This window comes from Sorghum bicolor, chromosome 8 (genome assembly GCF_000003195.3).
Source record: "Sorghum bicolor cultivar BTx623 chromosome 8, Sorghum_bicolor_NCBIv3, whole genome shotgun sequence".
NCBI classification, from domain to species: Eukaryota; Viridiplantae; Streptophyta; class Magnoliopsida; order Poales; family Poaceae; genus Sorghum; species Sorghum bicolor.
The window spans coordinates 57,216,087-57,238,414 of NC_012877.2; the positions used below are offsets into that span (position 1 = coordinate 57,216,087).

Consider the following 22,328-nt stretch of genomic DNA (forward strand, 5'->3'; position numbering starts at 1 on the left):
ATGTATAGAACATTAAATATAAATAAAAATAAAAACTAACTGGCACAATTTATTTATAAATCACGAGACAAATCTTCTAAATCTAGTTACTTCAAAATTAAATAATATTTGTTAAATAAAAACAAAAGTGGTGTCAAAATCATAAATCTTTTTGATCTAAACAAGGCCATAGGCTAGCCACCTCCACTTCACCCTCTCCTCTCCCCTGTCCTCCCTCTTTTCCACCTTCCCTCCCTCCTCTGAACCTTCTCAATCTCCCCTCCCCCCACGTGGAGTATAACACCCATACGCAGACGGCACACGCGCAAGCACATGAACCACCTCCACCACCACCTCGGCGGCTCCCACTTGCTCCCCTTCCTCTGATCCTCCTCGTGCTCGTGCACAGCTCCACCGCGGCAACCTCGCCGCCGGCCGGGCCGGCTGCCCCGGCGCACTCTTCGGGCGGGTAATGCTTCGTCTCCGTTGTGTGCGTGTGTGACGGTTGGTTATCTCGGTTTCATCAGTGGGGGGAAAAAATCGGTGCTTGGTAACTGTTCTTCGCCGGGAGCGACGACAACGACCGGCGAGTTTGTGGCCGGGAGTGGAATGGGAAAGTTTTTGTTTCTGGGCAGTTCTGGGTGGATCTTTGCTGCTTTTGGCAGGAAAGGGAAGAACAGCTTTCTCTGTTGCTCGTGGCGTGTCGGTTTGGCTCGGTTTGACAGATTTTTTTTGGTTTCTTGTTGTTGTTTCTGTTTCTCTGGATGGACGAAGCCGGTAAGCCAAGCTTGGCTTCTTGGTGCAGACTGCAGACACCTGGGGTTTGTTACCTGTCAAGGCTGGGATTTTTTGGCATAAATATGTGTGTTTTCGTAGGCTCCTGCAATGCCGAACAGCTAGTTTTTGGGCGATTCAAGGCGGAGCCTCCTCCGGCTTTTGGGATCAGGCTGGGATTCCGATGCGATTCGTCGGGTTCTTCTTCTGCTGCTCAGGTGTCCCCCTCTGATCAATCGCGTCAGTTCTTCGGGTACGGAAGAAATGCCATGGTTCCCGGAAATTTGTTGCGTTTCGTCTTTTTTGATTCGGTTGGGTTCTTTCAGCTGTCATCCGTGGGATTAGTGGCGACGTGAGTCCAAGTCTTTCGGATTCTTGTTGGGGCTGGTTCATTTTCTCTTCGTTTTCAAATGACTATTTTTTTTGACTAACTATTTCTATTTTGAAATGTTCTTGGCTATGATGAAGACTAAGATCCAGGTCGTGTGCTAGTTTCAGTCCCTCTACCCATTTTGGGTTTCTGTGTTCTTTGCCTCTTGGAAGGTTAAACAACTTGTGTTAGTGGCCATTAAGTCAACTTGCTGAGCTGAAGAGTTCAAGGGAGCAATTAAAACTGTGCAGAATCTTTGTATTTATTTATAGTTTCTATCTGGAGTACGCAAGTGTCGAAGTACTTTCATTCTAATTTTAGATTCCTTTTTAGCTGTATGTTGGTGCGAAGCGATTGCCTATATTATGAGCATATATAGATGTGTGATTTTTGATGGTCAAAAAATGGATTTGTTTGCAGGCTGTCATAGGGAGTGGCCTGCGCGTCGGTTATTGGTGGCCTGGTAGGCCACCAATAATATCATCTCTCCTAGGCTTATTTGCCTCCATTTGTCATCAGGTAGTTTGGGTTCCAAGTCTTCAATTTATTTCTGGCTTTTATCTTCAGATTTTAGAGATCTATGCATTTTGTTCCGGTGTTACATTTCTTTTCGTTTATAGATCTATTTGCCATATCAATGCATGTATACTTTCCTGGTTTCCAAGTGTCGTCAAGTTGTAGATTCAGTACTTCAGGTTGTAGATTCAGTACTCTGAAATCTCAACATCTTCAATACCATTCCACTTCAGTAATAGGTGGTGTTATAGCAATACAGAAAGCATAAATTGTTGTCTTTTGGTTTCTTACTTCATTTATGAAAGCATTGTAGTTAGGGCGTATCTAATCACTCCGTTGGCTTTTCTGTTGTGCAGCTTCTTGGAATCCACATTCTGGTCAAATGCTGTGAAGAAGAATCCTCTTGGGCTGAATAAATTCAGCCTATAACCACTATGGGTGCCTGTGTATCTTCAAGCAGAAAGCGGAGATCGAAAAGATTATGTTGTATTTACAGGCGCTACCGTGGCAAGGTTTTAACCAATACGCCTATAGTACGTGCCAGTAATGTGGAGAACTTTGCTTCTTCCGGAGAAGCAGTCCATTTAGGGACTTCTGCAGCTACTCGGCGGAGATCTGATGGCTCAAATGTTACATTCCACCTCACACAGCTGCAGTGGCATCACAGTGAGCTGGACACAGAGAACGGAAATGGTAAATGGAAACTTTTTGTTCCTTGCATATGTTCCAGTAATGCAATGTCTTGCATTTAAAAAAACTGGGCTAAAATTCAGTATTTTCCCTGTTGGTCCAGTTGTGTGCCAAGAAGAAGCATGGTTTGACTCTGTCAGTATTTTGGGATCTGACTCAGATGAAGACTTCAGCAGTGTCAATGGAGGTTTGTATGATTTTTCAGCCATTTTGATTGTTGCTAAAAGTACAGAGTTGACGCACAATATTCAGACCTTTTTGTTGAAAGGGACATTTATATTCAGGTTTCATCTTTTTTTGCAGACCTCCCTTCTATGCCAAATTCAACAGGTACACAATTGATGCAGTGTGAAGATGCTTCATCCATCGCTGATGCTATCCAGAAGTTTGAAAGGATTTTTGATGGCTCCAGTGTTGCTCAAGCTGTTGGACAGTACCTGAAAAGGGATGCAAACAAAATAGAAGCAGAGAGGCCTAAAGTTGCAAGCCCTGAAGCTTGTGATGTCTCTAGTGGAAAGGTTGAGGATGCGAAGACACGAAATGAGGGTATAAAAATTCTTACAAAACTTAGAAGGGGCGAGGATGCATGTAATACCTTGAAGTCTTTCAAAGATGGAGAGAAGCCTCATGAAAGCATCTTCAAAAGTTTGACACCAGTGTGCACGCCTCGTCATGCTAACAAGGTCCAACCATTAGCAGTAGCAAGTCCACGGGGCCAAAAGAAGAAATCAGCTGTTGTCAGGCTTTCTTTCAAGAGGCAATCTTTCGATGGTGAACAAACTACTGAAATATGTATGTTTCGCTCAGATGTGTCCACCTTTTCTTTTCAGTGAATGGTGGTAGCCAGGACTAACAACCCGATTGCTGTCAAATTTCTATAAATGCAGGTTCCTCTAGAAGGTACTTGATCCGCCCACGAGCTGGATTATTGGTTCCGCAAGCTGGTGAGAAAATTTCTGAGGGTTGTTGGTCTGCGCTTGAGCCTTCGACATTCAAACTGCGAGGGGAAAGTTTTTTCAAGTAAGAATTGCTCCACAAATGCATGGTGATGTCTCATGAACTTCATTTTGTACTCATTATAGTTACTTTCAGGGACAAAAAGAAATCTCCTGCTCCAGCTTGTTCTCCATACACTCCATTTGGTGTGGACATATTCATGTCCCCGAGGAAAATTCACCACATTGCCCAGCATATTGAGCTTCCATCTGTAAAGTCAAATGAAAAAATTCCTTCACTACTTATTGTAAACATTCAGGTATGACAACCAGATTTTCTGCCTTGAGATTTGACATGTTAATGATTCCAGTGATTACAAATACTTGTTCCATGCAGATGCCTACATATCCTGCCGCTATGTTCCTTGGTGATAGTGACGGGGAAGGGATTAATCTAGTGCTATATTTCAAATTGAATGATAACTTTGAGAAAGAAATTTCTCCTCAGTTTCATGACAGCATCAAGGTGAACTTCTCCACCGTTGGATGGGTGTCTCTTTTCACAAATTGCTGATGCCTACTAATGCATAGCTGAACTTTACTGAATTTCTGTCTGTTGGTTTGTTTGTTTTCAGAGACTTGTAAACGATGAAATAGAAAAGGTTAAGGCTTTCCCATTGGACTCAACAGTCCCTTTCAGAGAAAGATTGAAGATATTGGCAGGGTTGGTTAACCCAGATGACATGAATCTGAGTTCTGCAGAGAGGAAGCTTGTTCAGGCTTACAATGAAAAGCCAGTCCTCTCAAGGCCTCAGCACAACTTTTATGTGGTGAGTTGCTTTGTTTGGTGTGGTTCTACTTTTCCTCTCTTTCATCTTGACCCTTACATGACGTTGGGGTATGTTGCAGGGATCAAATTACTTGGAGATCGACCTTGATGTACACCGCTTTAGCTTCATCTCAAGGAAAGGGCTCGAAGCATTCCGAGAACGATTGAAACATGGGGTGATTGATCTCGGCCTAACCATACAGGTAGGTTGATGGTTCTTTCTGCCTTCTTTATTCATCTCCAAATTACACAAAAGAAATGCCATTTGCCAATTCAGTATCAGCCAGAAAGTTTTTAAGAATGTATGAAAATAAAACTGACCTAAAGAACTCTATCTTGTACTAATAGATTTTGGGCTGCTGAGTGTTACTGAGTTGTAGTTTAGCTGTTTTCCTTATTGGATCATCGGGAAATGTAATATGAACCTTCAAACTGTACCACTTGCCTAGTCACTGTTCTTTCATGCATAGTAAACCATGAAAAGTGATACTTGTAATGTACACAGCATTTCGACATCCTGTTAAGTTACAATTCAGACTAATTTCTTGATAAGCTGAACATGCTGACCATTGACACAGGCCCAGAAGCAGGAGGAACTTCCAGAGCATGTCCTTTGCAGTGTAAGGCTAAACAAAGTTGATTTTGTCGATAACGGGCAAATACCAACACTACTGCCATGTGACGACGACTAAAAGTTCAGCCAGCACCAAGTTAACTGAAACTGATGTTTGCGCCAAGGACATTAGCATGTGCTCGGAGTCCATTACTTGAAGAATTGTGGGTTTTCCTTGGTCTTGGAAGTTGAAGGGTGTAGGCATGGCGGTTCCCGCTCTGTGAGATGAATAGAAGTGGGGATCTGCGTGTATAGTCATGTTCTTTGGCACTCTGGTGTTGCGAGTCAAATTCTGTTGGAACTTGGAAGTTGATTTGCGAACCCGGAATTGAGAATGCCAGCAAGACGTCTTATCAATGATCTATTTATTCAATATATATGTTCTCAATCTGTTGAGGTAGAGAGATTGCTGAAATCAGGGTTACCTACTTTCGTCGTACTTTTTTGTTTTTCGAAACTCAGATTGGCTCTAAGGCATTGTATTACTACCAGTAGACTCAGCCAAAATGGTGAGTCACTTGGACATTTACACGAGCAGGTGGACATTTACACCAGTCCAGACCTGTGACTGACCCAGGTCTCAGTTCAAGCCAATTACAACGCGGCACCAGAAGAAGTTGTAATTCTTCTGAAGAACATTCGAACAAATAAAACGATCAAACACGAGCTCACGGTATCACTAAGGCCGTGTTTAGTTTCTGACTGTAGCACTTTCGTTTGTTTGTGGTAATTATTACATAATCATGGACTAACTAGGCTTAAATTCATCTCATAAATTTTGACCAAACTGTGCAATTAGTTTTTATTTTTGTATATTTAATATTTTATGTCTAAAGATTCGATGTGACAAATAATTTTGAAAATTTTTGGTTTTTGGGTGGAAGTAAACAAGGTCTAAAGAAAATGCCACCAGGTTTCATGGTCAACACATGGGAGCTAATTGCTTTTCTCAAGAGGCCGGAGTCCATTTTCTCAAGATACGGGAGATTCCATGCAGTTCTGCCATCTCTGGGCATTCATACAGCCCAGGGTCTCGGGCTCTCGGCCAGTGCGTCATGTATTCGTCCTGCATTACCAGAACCCTGCAAGAACAGGTTCTGTGATGTAATCTCTGATGATGAAGCCTCAGGCACCAGTTCTTGTTTCTTTTACATATAAGGATAGGATTTGCGTATATATGTTCATAGAAGTGACTGTGCGTACATGATGTGGATGTCAGTGTTGTACTATGTAATTCTAAACATTTATTTATTTTGGAACGAATTCAGTACTATGCTAGGGTGCGCCGTTGATTTCTGCTAGACATGTCTTCCTATGTGGGAGGATCCTGGGTTTTGGGCCGGGCGCACATTCTATATAGTGTCACATTCACATACACCATGCATGCCGGGTCCACCAAGATTATTACTAGGAAAAGTTTGACACATATGTTGCGGCTATGCACACTTCCGTATGATTCTAAAAAAAAAGTACATTTCCGTATGAAAATGCTTGCCACACAAATGATTTTTAGATGCAATCAAAATGATTTTCACGTATCATTTTTGAAACCTCTAATATGCCATCGATCATAAAAATATGGTATTTCCAGAATTTCAGGAGCGCCTTTTGCAACTGAACCACCCCTAAAAATCATTTTATATTTAGTGGTGGTAACTCAATCACCTCTGAGAATAGATTTTCATATGCATTTTCTTTACTAAATCAACCGTCCTTAAAAATCAAATTATACATATGATTGACTTAGTCAACCATCTCTAGAAATTATTCTATTTTTATACGGTTAACAGAAGATCTGCTCCTAAAAATATAATTCTAGAGGGCGATTGTGTTAAATCAACCATTCTTGAAAATGGGTTTAGAGGAGATTTATTAAGTCAAGCTTTGAAAATTGATTTCTAGGGTCTAGCTGAACTTAAAGTTTTTCATTAGGCGCTTGCACATGATCGCATATCTGGTCCATGAAGATGGAAAATAGCAACAAAGCTAAAAGCTTGTGGAATAGGTAAGTTTGGTTCGTTCCTAAGTTGTAGGCAAGTGTCCCTAGTGGTGCGTCGTAGGGCCTCACACCGCAGCAAGGAAACATGTTGCCGCTGCCTCTCTTGCTCCTTATCATCACCGTCACCTAGGGCCCCTCTCTTTCTTCCTCATTGGTGCGTCTGCCAGTGATAAGAAGAAGAGGAGATCTACCTCTCTTTTTTTTTTGCAGTTTTTATATCTAGTCACTAGAGTTTAGTCCAAATAAATCTACCAATGAAATCAGATAATTTTCGATTAAGATGTTGTACCGTTGATGACATCAGGGATTGCCGTGACGAGATCACCGACCAATTTGTGGCCATTATGTGCAAGGGAAGGGGTGCACCTGGGCACCCCCAGCAAGGACAGTGGAACATCGATCTCATTGTTGATAGTCACGGAGAGGAAATCAAGGATTGGAGGTGATGAATCTGCATCCTATTTTATACTCGACAATGCAATTGTCGATATTCTTTCATTGATTTAGATGCGTTTTGGACTCGTTCTGAAACGTTGGATCTTGTGGCATATCCAATGTTTTAGGGTTGGTCGTTGGATTCGACATAAGGATTGTACTTTGGCTCTGACATTCAACGAGGCTCTGTTCATCTAGAGCACGGGTTGCACCAAGGAAAGCCACCGAAGAGAGGAAGGCGATGGAAGAATCTAGATAGAATATTATGTATTTTTTATTCAATTTTTTTGTGTATAATTTGAGGTTGTACTATGCCAATTCTTCTTAATATAATCCCTCCTCCCTTAAAAAAGGTGTGGTGATACAATTCTGTGTGGTTTTGGTTTTCGGTATGCCAGCAGGGATAAAACAAGAAAGTTGGTGTGGCAAATAGGATGATACTACAGGGCACACCAACTTTCATTGACAACTTTTGTATAACCTCTTGCTATATTTAGTGGAAACCACATTTTGGAGCTTCCCATTCATATTATCATCACAAGCGAGCACAAAAAAGATCTTGTACAACAACACGTCGTCTAGTTCAAGTAGAGCAAAATCTGGTTGCATGAAACCTGAAAAACCACTACACAACAGCTTCCATCTGAGCTCTTCCCTGATGGCATGAGGCTGGCTGACTGTCTGTCTGTCTGTCCAGCCCTGAAAAAAAAAACACCTGCTCATCAGGAAAGCTAGCTCATGGTCCAACTCCTTTGATCTGCTTGCAGCATCTTCTCTTGCTCTGTGGTAAGTACCTACAAATCTGATGGCCGTTTAATTGTGATCATGCCGTGTCTCTGCCATCAGGGCTGCTCCTTCTTGCTGCCTGTCAGGAAGGAACCAATGCAGTTTGCAGTTGGTCATGGCAGTTTCAGAGAAATTCAACCAGTCTGTCCATCAAATCAGTAGGCACCTTTCTTGAACCATGACCGGCGACCAGCTTGCCGGATCTGCTGCTCGTGGTTGTGCAGGAGCTCGTCGATGCGCCGGGGCTGTGACAGCAGCGGCCCTGAGTAGTCCACCCTGTTCACCTTCCCCTTGTACATCTGAAAACAATATCAAAATTCCAAGATCATGCTTCAGAATCAGATAAACAAAATTCAGTAGCAATGAAACTAATCAAGGAGACGGCATTGCACTGCAAATCTGCAATGATTGCGAGTTGTGAGCTGCTGTGAGACTGAGAGTGATACCTTGCCAGTCTTGAGCTGCTTGGCATCAAGTGTCTGCCTGAACCTGCTGTTGTAAGCTTCAGAGGCGCTGAAGGCGTCAGCGACCTGTGCCCATTGCTTGATCATCTCCTGCTTCTCCACCTCGTATGGTGCCGCCGCCGCTGCTGGTGCTGCGGCGGCGGTGGTCGAGGTGGTTCTTGCTCCGTCTCCTCCGTTGCTGTTGTTGTTGGCCCCTGTTTCCTTGGAGCCACTCCGCTTCGTCACAGCGGCGGCGTCGGGCCGGGGCTTCTTGGCCCAGGCGAAGCCGGTGGACGCGGCGAGCTGCACGGGGCCGGACAGAGGGACGCGGTCGGCGTTACGGGGCGGCTCCTTGAAGCTGGTGGACATGGTCCTGGCGCACGGCGCCGCGTGGTCTCCGTCGTCGGGCCGCTTGCTGATCGCCGGCACGGGCTCCAGGTCGACGAACAGCCGCGACTCGCCGCCGTCGTTCCTCGCCACCGCCGCGCCGTTCTCGGCCACAACGGGCAGCGATTCCTGCAGGTGGAACAAGGCACAGTGTGGTCAGATCAGATCAGGCAGCAGAACGCAGGCCATGATCGCGGTCGCGGGAGCCCGTTTCCGACGGCGGCGCACCTCGGCGTGGACATGGCTCTGGTTCGTGTCCTGCAGCTGCATGCTCTTGTGCCCCCTCGACATCCGCCTCGCCGCCTCGCCGCCTTGGCTCCGGAGGTTGCTCCTCCTGGCAATGGCATGGCACCACTTCAGTATCGCAGCACAGGCCGGGTGCATGCAGTGCTCCGGGGAGGAAACGAGCAAGCAGATGGGCAATGGCCGCGTACCTTCTAGATTCTTCCCGGAACTTGGCGTCCATCTCCTTGTTGGGCGCGTACTTGGGCAGGCTCGCCGGCGAGCACGCGTACGGCGCCGTCGTGAAGTACTGACAGAGCAGGAACAATTAGCAATTTGTAACGGAACGAGTTTCAGGCACACGACGAACGAAGGCGATGCACGAAATAAAGTTCGTCCTGGTACCTCGGAGTCGAGGGCGGCGGCGGCGGTGCCGCGGGCGGCGGGGTCGAGGGAGAGGAGCGTGGCGAGGAGGCGGAACGCGTGGTCAGGCATGGACGCGGCGAAGGTGTCCCGGAGTCGGCTCGGGTACGGTTGCTGCGGGCGGAAGACGGCGGCGTGGGAGATCCCCGAGCGGCGCCAGAAGTCGTCGGGCGGCGAGCCGCAGAGCTTGAAGATCTTGTGGATCTGCTCCACCTCGGTGCGTCCCTGCAGGACGGGGCGGCGCGCGTGCATCTCGGCGAACACGCAGCCGGCGCTCCAGAGGTCGACGGTGGGCTCGTACGCCGTGGCGCCCAGGAGCAGCTCCGGCGGGCGGTACCAGAGCGTGACCACCCGGCTGGTGAGCGGCGCCGTCGACGCCGGCGTGAAGAGGTTCGCCAGCCCGAAGTCCGCCACCTTGAGCTCGCCGCCGTTGCTCACCAGTAGGTTGGCGCACTTGATGTCCCGGTGCATCACCCCGCGCGCGTGGCAGTGCGCCAGCCCCTCCAGCAGCTGCCGCATGTAGCACTTGATCTGCACGCACGCACGAACGCCATGGCATGGCATCAGGCAAACACGATCGATCGCCATTGGAGATGGTGACAGGCATCCATCAGCAGGATCGTGATGAACTGACAGGGACAGCATGGTCCCGACGATCACGGCGTATCGTACCTGGGGCTCGGTGAAGGTGATGTCGGCGGAGGAGTTGAGACCGGCGAGGTCGTGCTCGAGGTACTCGAAGACGAGGTAGATGGAGGAGGAGGAGCGGGAGGTGATGAGTCCCTCGAGTCCGACGACGTTGGGGTGGCCGCGGAGGCGGCGGAGGATGAGGATCTCCCGCGCCATGAACCGCACGCTCTCGGGCTCCACGCTGTCGAACCGGACCTTCTTGAGCGCCACGAGGCGGCCCGTGGCGAGCTCCCGCGCCCGGAACACGCTGCTGTACGTGCCCTGCCCGACCTTCTCCAGCTTCTCGAAGCTGTCGGCGCGGAGCGGCACCCACCCGTGCACGGCCTCGGCGGCCACCGCGCTCAGCCACGACGGCCACCCGGCCGCCGCCTGCTCGCCCTCCAGGCACCGCCGGACGTTCCCCAGCCGCACCGTGGGCACCGCCGTGGCTGTCACCGCAGCAGCAGCAGCAGCCGCGGCCTCCCTCCCCGACCGCCGCCGCCGCTCGTTGTCGTCGGCGTCGTTGTCGAACGCCTCCAGCCGCACGGGCCGGCGGCTCCATATCGACAGCGCCGACGACGAGCCTCCCAGGTCCGCCGACGCCGACGCGCTGCGGGACATGTTGTAGGAGCACGACGACACGTCGTACGACGGCGAGGACACCGCCCCGTGCCTCGACGCCGCGCACCCCATGTCTGCCGCCCGCCCCCGCCCCCGCCGCGGAACGACGGCGGGCCAAGCAACGCGCTTACGGCTCCACGGAGGCGGGAGACCGGGAACAGAGGAGGAGGAGCAAGAACACAGAGGAGGGAAGGAGACGACGGGAGGTTGTCCGTCTCCTCTCTCTCTCTCTCTCTCCTCCTCTGCTCTCTTGTGTTGTGTTCTGGCTCCCCGGGCGATCAGCTTCCACCCCCCCTGCGTCCACAAGCAATGCGAGCAGCGGCTAAAGATAGCAAGGAAGGAGATGGCAGGCCATGGCCGATTGCTCCAGCTGCCTGCCTTTAATTGGTGCTCAATCTGTCCTCCCCCCTTTTGCTTTAATTCCTGTGCTGGTCTTGAGCTGGGGAGCAAGTGCAGTACTCCTCTCACTCTTCTCTGCTCTCTGCTGATTTTCTTCTCATGGCCTTCTAAAGCCTAAGTATGCATGATAGAGGATTAGGGGCATTTGGTTAAGTGCAACAACCTCTCTATGTCAGAGACCAAGCAAGAACAGGTGCAGCAGATCCAAAAAAAAACAAAAAAGCTGAAGCTTTTGGTAGTGTTGTGCATGTAATTTTCAGATGATTTTGCTGTGGAACTGGTTGGGAGTTTGTTGTTAATTTTTCTTTAGGGAAAAACAAACTACAATGCAAGGGTCAAAGAATACATTTGTTTTGGAGGAGGGTACACGGGCAAAGGAAGCAAATGTCTCTAATTGATGCGTGCGCGCAAGAACAGGGCGCACAAACGTGGTGTCCTGGATTTGGGCGGGGAAATGTTCATGTGATAATATTTATGGCATGGCACTAGGGCAGTCAGTATGGGCATGCTGTACTAGCCGTTTGTATTTAAAAACCCTACCACCTTGTCCACTCTCTTTCTCTACACTTTTATTCGATTGCTAAAATCTAGATTCAAGTGTTTATTCATTGTTAATCATTTAGTGCGGTTTGTGATGATGTTGGTTGATCAAAAGATTAGCACATGAGCAAAGGTGGTTTGTTTGGGAGGAACATGACATCAAGTGGTTAACAAAACAACTACAATAAACATGATAAAAGTAGCAATCTAGTAACACTTTTGAGTGGTATTTTTTTTTCCCCCTTTTCGCTTTCAGTTTTCGCGTGTTTGGAGAAAGGGATATATGCTCACACAATTTGTGTGGTTGTTGCCCCCACCCCCACCAATCCCATTTTCATGAGATTCAAATGGGAGGAGGGCAGCGATTGGAGGGAATGTTTGACTATTGTGATTGTGGACATTTAGTGAGAATGTTTATGATAGGGACAGTTGCTCGATGCTGAGTTAAGCTTAGGCCCCATTTTTGTTTGCTGCTTAGTGCTTAGGTCCCATTTTTGTTTGCTAGACTAGAGTTATGTTTGGTTCCATGTCTGTGGACTGTGTACCTTGTACTACTTATTTCAGAATTATTGATCGTGGGGACGGGCGATTTGCTAAATTGAGTTTTTACCTTAAAATTGTCTCTGTAATCCATTTTTTCTTCTTCTTTTGAACAGTATATATCTCTGTATTCCAAATAAGATCTGAAAATTTATGGGAACCTCACGGTACTACACAATGCAGTGCACGCTCAACTAGGAGTGAATCATGATGAATGCATTGCAAGGACTCCACTCCATGTATGGTTGGTTAGCAAGCCAGGAGTGAATCTTCATTCTTTCTGTAGAAAAGGAATGCATTTGGCCTTGACTGCCATTTACAATCTTTGTCCTTGCTCCATGCCTTGCAGAAAGGTACAAAGTAAATGGCCCCCAATGAGACAGTGAGACATACTGCATAGTGGTGTACATAGGACCAGACAGTGAGACAGTGACTCATCCATGAGAAATTTCTCACAGATAGAAAAGAGTAGAAAAGGAACGCTAGAGGGAAAAGAAATTCAGCAAGGCAAAAGTCCACTCATTGTAGGTAGTGGCTTGGCAATCCTTTTGAGGAGGTCTCCTCTTTTGTGGTTTGTGTTATGTGCCTGCTCTTCTTGCTCTACTCTAAGCACAATGTCTTTTTGAGAAGTGGTGGTGGTGAACACAGACGGACAGATGGGTGATGTCTCTTTTTGAAGTGAACAGAGACTGACAGATGGGACCAGCTAAGCTGCACATGATGGGGTCCGATTGTCTGTCACTCTATGTAAAGGACTTCCTTAAAGAGATCATCACTCGTAGAAGTGCCTTTTGTGCACCGTGGATCCATAGGGTAAGCAATTGCATGGGGAGATAGGATCATAGGATGATCTTTCCTGCTTTGTGCCATGCTTTTATTTGGTGCTCACATATCTTTGCTTGCAACCTTTGACGCGAGATACGAACGATCATGTTGCTCCTCTTTTGGTTGCGGCGAATTGGGTGTCTGTAACTCTTGTACTAAACCACCATCGTTTACCATGTCAAAAATTCAGAATTGTCTATGAAAGTTAATAGTGAAAATTCCAAAAAAATATTACTGATATTTTTGGGCACAACAATAAAATTCAGAGCAAATGCAAACTGATGACGAAACTGTAACAAGAAGACTGGAGGCATGGAAATATTTTCGGATGCATCCCTGATGCTTCCGGGTTGACGTTCCCGTTCTCAATTACGAAACAAGTATTTTTCACTGATGTTTGCCTTTGCGTGGGCCCACCAGTCTACGGACCTTGCTTAAAACGCTTGGTTAATCACAATTCAAGACCGTGTGCGTCCATGAATGCGGTAAATCTGTAATCAGTGTAGCGTTGCACAAGGATAGCAGCCGAAGCAAATCCTCCTTCTGCCGTGCCGTATCCAGAACAGGCATATGGTTGTGGCATTTGCAGGATTTGCTACCACCTGCGCATCGGTCATTGGAATATTACTGTATTTGACTGATCTTATTAGCTGGGTTATTCATCTCTCCACAAATGTCTTCTGCAGAAAATTTGTGTATGCAGAAACTCTAATAAATTGCAAAGACACATTGCCTGTGTTGCTTAATGGGTTTTAATATTTAAGCCCATCAGTAAAAGTGAAAAGTGTGACATCAATTAGTACCGTATTGCTAGATGATATGAAGGTAGGGGCTTCTCCTTTGTAATATATACGTACTAACCCTGCCTATGAAAGATGCACTAGAATTACTATTCGGGGATCTCCTAGTTTGGAAATTTCTAAGCCAAATTGGATTTTCTTTTTCCTCCTTTGTTGCGCCCTCACCGTAGAGGCTGAATAAAAATTTTGGAAGTGCTTCGCGCGACTGCTCACGTTTTTCACCATTGGTCGCCTTCAAGCCAAATGCAGTTGATGGTAGGGTACTGCTTCGACCGGTCCTCACCAATATCATCATCAATAACATGGCTCCTCCACCGGCTATGATGACCAATCAACTCGGTCATTGTCGTGTGAATTGTTCCTACAAGTCACTGCACTGCGTCAATTTACTACATTACATCAGCTGAGTCCGATTACATCAACGTGCCTTGGTTAGACTCGAGTGGTAGCATGGCCGGTGCCCAGGCACTGATTTTATTTAAGGGTACCATTTACTACACCACTCTATTATGATTTATTCTGTTATTGGTAGTAGTAGTTCTTTGTGTATATGATAATTTATAAGAATAACAAGCTTTATTTAATTAATATACTAGAATTTATATTCCGAATACAATCCCACGACAACAATATTGACCTGATTTATTCAATGCTTTTGTTTATGGTATTAGGCAAATACATAGGCCGTTTTATGGATTGTCACATAAGCTTGAGATGATAGGTTATCATTTTAAGGTGTCTCGTAGTAGTTTCGTAGTCCCTTAATTTTGTGCTAAGGAACAAATGAACGTAATTTAGAAGGTGCAAGAGTTGTCTTATATCCCTCTGTTTTATCTTACAAGTTCGTTTGCTTAAGGAAACCACAATGGCTTTCACTTCACATTATAAAAAAATCTAGCATTACATGAGACTAAGATATGAGATGGCTAATATCTAAATCAATTTAGCATTGAGGGAGATGATGAGGGCACCGTAGGAGTCGATCATCTGGAGCAGTGTTGTGTTTCGATTGCAAGCGAAATGGTGCCTTCATGGCCTGACACACTCAGGCTCTCGGTTCGACTTGACACTGGCGATGCTCAACCATAAGAGTGCTCTTGTCAAAAAAAAAAAAACATAAGAGTTCTGATGCAACAGGCTACCTCTAGCACTCTGAATGTACGTCCCTTGATTAAAACCCTTGGTTAATTAATCACAATTCACAGACCATATGCGTCCATCAAGGCCTTGTTTAGTTCTCAAAAAATTTTGCAAAATTTTTCAGATTCTCCGTCACATCAAATCTTTAGATGCATGCATGAAGTATTAAATATAGATGAAAATAAAAACTAATTGCACAGTTTGGTCGGAATTGACGAGACGAATCTTTTGAGTCTAGTTAGTCCATGATTGGATAATATTTATCAAATACAAACGAAAGTGATACTATTCTTATTTTGCAAAATTTTTTGGAACTAAACAAGGCCCAAAGCTGTAAATCTGTAATCAGTTGGCCTAGCACAAGGATGCCAGCGGAAGCAATCCTCCTGCTGCCGTGCCGTATCCAGAACAGGCTGTGGCATTTACAGGCTTTGCATTGCTACCACCTGAGCATTGGTCATTGGAATATTATTACTGTATTTGGCTGATCTTCTTAGCAGGGTTATTCGTCTCTCGATAAATTTCTTCTGCAGAAGCTTTGATGGTCTATATCTATTAGAATTTATATGGGCTAGTGCCCCTAAACCCGTATATGGAAATTCTAATAAATCTCAGAGACACATTTGTTTGTGTTTCCTAATGTGTTTTAATAATATTTAAGCTCACTAGTAAAAGTGGAAGTTGTAACAATAATTAGTACTATATTGCTAGGTTTGGAAATTCGGTCGATCAGATTAGATTTCCTAGGGGCATCTAATCTCCTAGGTTTGGAAATTACTTCAATGGCATCATTGTGTATACACGTGTTAGGCTACTACAATGTCTGTACTAGATATATTGTAGGTTTTCATTTATTCATGCCCTTACTTCTGCAACTGCAAGGGTCGAGATGCTTGAGAAAGCAATGAGAAAATGCATAACTGAGTTTATTTCCTATTTTTTGGAGTAAATACCAAATTGAAAACCGAAACGTAATGGCCCAACTAAGCCCATTAATGAGCAGGGCTTGTTTTCCAAGGTACACTGGCCTAACCAAGCCCGTAAATCCCTAATGGGTGTTTGCGTCGTCATGCTGGGACCTTTTTCCGATATATATAAAAAAGACCTTGTTTAATTACCAAATTTTAATATATAAAGCATTAAATGTAGATAAAAATTAACTAATTATAATTTTTTATAATTTACGAGATAAATCTTTTAAGCCTAGTTAATCCATGGTTAGATAATAGTTGTCAAATATGAACAAAAATGCTACAACAGCAAAATCCAAAAAATTTCACGAACTAAACAATGCCTAACTAAACCTGCTGCCTACCCAACATGACTACTCAGAGCATGATATCACACTGGCATGTCAGCCTGATCAACAAACAAATGCACAACGGAAAACAGAATTCTAACGAACTTGTAGAAAGGCTAATTCTCCAGGTGCGTTTCTTTAGGAATAGAGTTCATTTCAAAGAGATGTACAAAATGTTTTGATCCGATCCAGGTCTCAGTAGACCAAATTAGTGCTGAGAAGCATGTACAATTTGACTGATTACTTTTAACCTACTAGTTTGCCAATTTCCCTCCAACTCGTCAGGGAAAAAAAAAGGAGTTTCTAAATTCTGACCAATTCTCATCAGCTAAGGTACCTAAAACTCTCTCAAGCTACACGCAACGATGCATTGTTCACTGGCGGGCACCTGGGCCTTCGACAACGTCTGGTGGTCCTTCCCCACCTTGTTATGCCCAGTGCATCAGCGTCCAAGTCAGCAGGGAGAAGAGATGGTGATGCCTGTGGTGGTGGGCTGACCTTGGCTTCCTCTACCTCCATGGCAACAGCCACACTTCTTGCCCGGCGCCTCCCTCTCGGTTGCTGCTTGTTCCGGCCACGTTTTGCCGGCGTGGTTGGCTTGGACCTTCCAAGTGCACGAAGATCCTCTGACACCTCATGCTTTGGCAATGACGCAAGGCCTGGCAGGATGTCCTTCTGAAAGTCTTTCCTCTGTCGACGTCCTCGCCCTCTACCTCTCTGAGGCTTTGAGATAAGAACTGAAGCTGCAGAGCTATGGCCACAGTTACGGTTATCCGCCTGGGTGGTTCTTTGTGTTGAATGGTACTCGTTGCTTTTGGTTTCTTGCAGCTTCAATGTTGCAGCCTCAAAGTCATCATCACTGTCCTTGTTCAACACTGTGTTATCTTTGGATATAGCTAGATCAGCGAACCAATGCAAAATCTCAGGTTGAGGAGATGCTGGCTGAATGCTATCATTCCACATTTCTACCAGCCTCTCTGCTGCTGCTATAGCGATATAATCCTGTGAAGGATCATTGGGTTCATGAGCAACAATTTCACCTGATTCATGAGCATCCATCTCTGGATCATCGATTATTGGCAAGGCTTCATTCAGGTCAATGAGATTCCTAATATTTGTGTCACTTTCCTTGCACTGGGGTTGAATTTCCATGTCAGCTTCACACTTAATCGATGGTCCAATGTTTAGGTCATACTGTAAAGTGGGAGAACACTGAGAATCTTTTTCAGTGCCAACACTGATGGGGAAGGTGGGGACTCTTGTGCTACTTTCTGAATATAATGTGGGGCTAGGCAAAATCTGGGAATGGTCCTTTGCATAACTTGATGTGAGTTGTGATTCCATCAGGCTTACTGATTTCTTGCTGAGCCAAGACATATCAACCACTGATTTCTCGCTTCCCTGTTCCCAAGTGGCAGCAGCATCAACCGGTGTGTCATTCAGATCTATATCCATCAGGTTATCATGGAGTGCAGGAAGCTTGTCATATCCTGCACCTCCCTGAATCTTCAGTGAATGTTGATAGGGTGCCTTTGGAGTAGAATCCATCGAGATACCATTGGAAAGGACATCCTTAGCAATGAATGTTTCAGCAGTGCCACAATGACTCTTAGTTAAGTAGCTCGTGCTGTTGCTTTGACATGGAGGATTCAGTGAATGATTGAAGCCAAGCGGAGCAAGGATCGAGTGATTGAAGGTGCTAGCACTGGGAGCGGAATGCCCCATTGAGGAACCAGTACAATTTTGTTTGTTCCATGCCATGCCAGTGTTTGAGTCTGAATAAGAAATAGGAAACTACATTAGCATGCACTGATGATAGTGATTTAAACATAAAGGTATAAAACATGGCCAAAAAAACTGTAGAAATCTTACCATCCTTTCTCTGTTGAAATGATTTGATGTTCCTTATTTCCTCATTTTCTCCAAAGAACCTTGAACCAGATGCTTTACCAGCACATTTTTCTTTTAGTTTTGCTTCCAACCTTATGAGGTTCAAGTCCACTCCCTGTACATAATGCTGGTTCTGGGGAGCAGATATTCCCGCACCAAGAAAATCTGTTATATTCGTACTAGATGATTCTTCAACTGGTTTATTCAGTATATGCGCAGCTGAGCTGTGATGTGCCTGTATATCAGTACTCCAACTCTTCATATGTGAATAGCCCTCACTACTTTGAAGGTTGAGCTTGACATTTCCAAAAAGAACAGAACCATTCGCCACAGGCAAACTTTTTGAAGGCCTCACTTCCAGTATCTCCACATCATCATCCCCGTCAGCGTATACATCTGCTGGAAGCTGCAGGTCAAACATTTTCTTTTGAGACCTAACATTGTTATGCCTCAAAGGAGTTCCGCTCACACTATATTGTGAACTAGTTTCATTTATCAAATCGATGCATGATTGCTTAGGATCATGTCCAGAAATAGGATTTGCAGTTTGCTGCATTCCTTTAACATCAACAACCAGTGCCTGTGATGCAGAGGACCTTGGCTGCAATACATCAGCATAACTAGAACAACCGTTGAGCTCTTCTCTTTGGAACCGTGCCATTAGGTCCTTCTGAATTTTGTAAAGACGGTGAAGCTCATACACCTACATAGACAACGCAATGGTCAAGGAAATGAAGCTATTAGAACTATATACAAAATTAAGAAAACAACACCCCTGTAAGGAATGCCTTTTTTATAGCTTCATCAAAACATACCTGTTTCCGAAATGTAGCTTCATGCACAAGCATTGTCCGCTTTATCATTTCCTTGTCGTAATGTACAGATCCATTTGAAGCTATTATTGTGAACTTCTCAGCAAGATACACACTTGGTTTGTTCTCCTTGTGATACGGCAACACATTGCCATTAGAATTTACACTAGAATGTTCCATGTCAAAGTATTCTGCCCGCCCTCAGCTTTTATTACCATATCTGTCAAGTAATGACACAGAAAAGTCCTAGAGCTATCATTAGAGAATCACAACAATCAGCAAAAAAATTGTCTATAAGCACAGCCTTCCTTCTGGATTTCACTTTGGAAATATGAGGTGCGCATGCTAAAATGGTCACTACTGTAATGCTATTAACATATAGATGCCATAATAGAGTGTTTCATTAAGTCGATAGAAAATTGTCAATATTTGCAGCCTCTCTTTGGACTTCACATAGGGGGAAAATGGGAAAGGAAACATGATGAAATGACCAAAAAGAGGGTGCTATCGAACATTAAAAAACCATCCTATAGGTAAATGACAATACTGTAGTAATGTGATCTTTGCATGGGACAGGAAGTTCTGACCACAAATAAACAACACTCTACACCCCCAAAAAAAAACTACCCCCTGTTAACAGATTGAACTCATTAGCTGATTAAATGTTTTTATCACAATTACAGCTTCTCTGAATGTTTTCCAGCCCAAATGGCATTGGCCTAGAAAAGTCTTTGTCTACCCATATTTGTCAAGAATAAGGAAGCAGAGCAACAGTAGCCTTTGTCTACCCATGACAGTTATTTCAGGCATAAACAAAACATCTTTTTTGTTGGAACGTCAACAACGTCTCTACTCTAACAGTCTTCACTGAATTTGCAATGTCTAATAGTCTAGACCCTGGCTGACACTTATGGTCCATTATAGCTCCTTATTTAATGACATAAAAGCTCAGCAAACTATAGTTTTATTCATGCAAAATAGGGGAACCACCACATAAAAGTAAACTGTATCAATGTTCTGGACAGATGTTCGGATTTGTCAGTGTCATTAATTTTGCTACAACAAATTACATTTCTGGAATCGGTCTAGATAATTAAGAAGCCAAAAACTGAAATAAACATCATGGTTTGGAGACCGGGTGTAAGATGTCTAACTTACAAAGTGGCCAAATATGAAACAGTACCCAATGGAAGAATCTGCAGATCAGGCCTCTGTAGTTGAAGGACCACTGGCTTGTTCAGCCGGTTTATTCAGCACCTTTTGCAGCACAGGAAAATGCACCTGGAAGTGACCTGAAAATTGGCAATCACAGCTCGTAAGCAGACATAAAACAGAGAATTGGCCTAATTTCTGCAAACTACCATGAGCAATCATCACAACTTTAAATAATGCAGCTGGAGTGGAGACCAAATTGCAATGGGAGTTAAACAAGTAATCAACATCCCAGGAAGTCAGTTTTGCTGGGGAAAATATCTACGTGCCAGTAGCCCAGTAATCTTATGAATCGAAGAAAATGCTGAAAATCTAGTCAAAAGTGAGTGAAACAGCACAGAAGTGAAGCCCTCGAACCACATCACAAGAATGCACATAAAGAAAGCATTACTTAGCCATTCTTTACAGACACTTCGATTTTGATCAACAAGCAAGATAAGGATCTTCTCTGATGACAAACAGAAGGTAAAACAAAGCATTGGTTCAGAAAACCGCAAGAAGGGCATCTCATAGTACCTACCAAGTTCTGCGATGCAAAACGACGGTGGCGAGGGATTCTGCGAGCCGAGCTAACGACGGTGGCTGAGGGATTCTGCAAGCCGAGACTGAAGCCTCTGTATGTGTATCTCCCAAGAAACTGAGCTATGAATGCCAGCTTATCAGTTTTATCATAAGCAGATGAAGAGTCCAGGCTGCGTCAGCAAGAAAGACCTGTAATTTGGCATTTGCAGGACGTCAGGGTATGGGAAGTAAAAGAAAATGTTAAGGGAAATAAATGCAAGTGACAAAAAAAATTGAAGGCGAGATCACAAACCGCAGGAAACTGTGGAGCCAGAAGGATTCCAAACATTAAATTAAAGCGCTAAAAAACCCAGAGCTTTCCGAAACAATTCTTGAAACAACAACATCACAAGCACACTGCAAGAACAATAATCAAACCAAAACCAAGAAAGCTGCCAGCTTTCCGACACTAGTATTATCCAACCAAAAAGCGCAACCAAAACCACGGAATCGAAAAGGACACGAATTTTTCGCACGCACACAAAATCTAGGCAGAAGTAGAACATCATATGGCCAAATCTCGGCAGAAGTAGAACATCATATGTCCAAGAAACAGAGGGGAGAACCTCCAAGAACAAGGCTCCCAACCCGACCTCTTCCGCTGAAACAATGGCGACCAGGCCGAACCAGACCAGACGAGACCAAAGGGGAAGCAGCCAAGAACAGGAGATAATCCGTCCCCTCACCTGCTCACCGTGTCACGGGGAGACGAAGCGCATTGGAAGTGCCATGATCCAACAAAAGATTCCGCCTTTCCCCACTTCCTCAAACAAGGAGACAAGGCCAACCAAACAAACAGCAACACCTATAAACAAGTACTAATTTATCGCCATCCACATGGACAGAGATACAATCCTTCGTTACGGAGCCATGGACGGGAGTAGACCAAGATTAGATTGGCCGCCAGACGACGATGAGGAGAGGGATCTTCTCTTCCTCCTCGACTCCCTCTCTCTTTCGCTCTCTCCCCTTTCTCTATCTAGTGGAGAAAAGAAGAAGAGGAGAAAATTTGGGCTTCTCGAAGAACAGGAAAAGTTTGTCAACTTCTGGTCTTCTTATTCCCTGCCGGCTCCTCTTGTAGGAGGACTGGAGTATTGTTCTCACTCTACCAAGGTTTGGTGGTGGATAGGAGAAGGCATTGATTTTCTTCATCACTTTGCATTGGGTTTTGGGGAGGAAAAAGCCATAAATTAGGGGCTTCTCTGTGCCTTTCCAATTCCTCTCTTCTTCCTTTTTTTTTTCCTCCTGTGTGTGTGAGTTCAGTCTTTTGGACAATTTCAGACCTGGGAGATTCTCTCTCTCTCTCTAGGAGCGTACTCTAGTGCCTTTCTGGCGCTCTCTCTCTCTCTCTCCTGTGCCTCTGGATTGGAGTATAGAGAAAGGAAAGGCAGGAAGATCATAAATGTAGCACCACCGCTACATGCACACACCAAACCTGCAAGCCGCAACAGCATAATTCTTGTCCCCTAGCTGACAGGTGACAAATTCACAACTAATCACCTGATATTTTTCAAAGTGCTGCTGAAAGGGATGTCTTATCTTGTCGTCGATCTAGACACATCAAGTGTTTCTTTCCTCGCTAATTTTGGTTTTAGATTTATGAGTAAAATACTCCTGG

At 44.9% G+C, this 22,328-nt stretch overlaps 3 protein-coding genes across 10 annotated transcripts; 1 reads left to right on the forward strand and 2 right to left on the reverse strand.

Annotated features, from left to right (window-relative positions):
* Positions 220-5,260, forward strand: LOC8068130. 3 transcript variants are annotated; one of them, XM_021446238.1, is made up of 12 exons: positions 220-448; positions 856-1,006; positions 1,544-1,642; positions 1,996-2,332; positions 2,433-2,516; positions 2,633-3,121; positions 3,217-3,349; positions 3,422-3,584; positions 3,662-3,790; positions 3,900-4,094; positions 4,174-4,296; positions 4,672-5,260. In XM_021446238.1, exons 4-12 carry the CDS (start codon positions 2,074-2,076, stop codon positions 4,783-4,785), a joined length of 1,689 nt encoding a protein of 562 aa, XP_021301913.1. In that variant the 5' UTR covers positions 220-448; positions 856-1,006; positions 1,544-1,642; positions 1,996-2,073; the 3' UTR covers positions 4,786-5,260. The 3 variants fall into 3 exon arrangements, with proteins under 3 accessions (XP_021301913.1, XP_021301914.1, XP_002442383.1); XM_021446239.1 differs by having other exon boundaries at positions 856-971; XM_002442338.2 differs by lacking the exon at positions 856-1,006.
* LOC8068131 (probable serine/threonine-protein kinase At1g54610) lies at positions 7,598-11,189 on the reverse strand. 3 transcript variants are annotated; one of them, XM_021446237.1, is made up of 8 exons: positions 10,074-11,189; positions 9,384-9,932; positions 9,191-9,288; positions 8,985-9,090; positions 8,373-8,885; positions 8,093-8,225; positions 7,939-8,005; positions 7,598-7,839 (listed from the first exon to the last, which is right to left on the reverse strand). In XM_021446237.1, the coding sequence occupies exons 1-7, from the start codon at positions 10,761-10,763 to the stop codon at positions 7,983-7,985; spliced, it is 2,112 nt and encodes a 703-aa protein (XP_021301912.1). In that variant the 5' UTR covers positions 10,764-11,189; the 3' UTR covers positions 7,598-7,839; positions 7,939-7,982. The 3 variants fall into 3 exon arrangements, with proteins under 3 accessions (XP_021301912.1, XP_021301911.1, XP_021301910.1); XM_021446236.1 differs by having other exon boundaries at positions 7,935-8,005; positions 10,074-11,187; XM_021446235.1 differs by having other exon boundaries at positions 7,598-8,005; positions 10,074-11,188.
* LOC8074266 lies at positions 16,341-22,090 on the reverse strand. 4 transcript variants are annotated; one of them, XM_021446425.1, is made up of 6 exons: positions 21,405-22,090; positions 20,670-20,860; positions 20,096-20,229; positions 18,941-19,157; positions 18,108-18,828; positions 16,341-18,010 (listed from the first exon to the last, which is right to left on the reverse strand). In XM_021446425.1, exons 4-6 carry the CDS (start codon positions 19,115-19,117, stop codon positions 16,584-16,586), a joined length of 2,325 nt encoding a protein of 774 aa, XP_021302100.1. In that variant the 5' UTR covers positions 19,118-19,157; positions 20,096-20,229; positions 20,670-20,860; positions 21,405-22,090; the 3' UTR covers positions 16,341-16,583. The 4 variants fall into 4 exon arrangements, with proteins under 4 accessions (XP_021302100.1, XP_002443424.1, XP_021302099.1 ...); XM_002443379.2 differs by having other exon boundaries at positions 21,397-22,090; XM_021446424.1 differs by having other exon boundaries at positions 18,941-19,183; positions 21,397-22,090.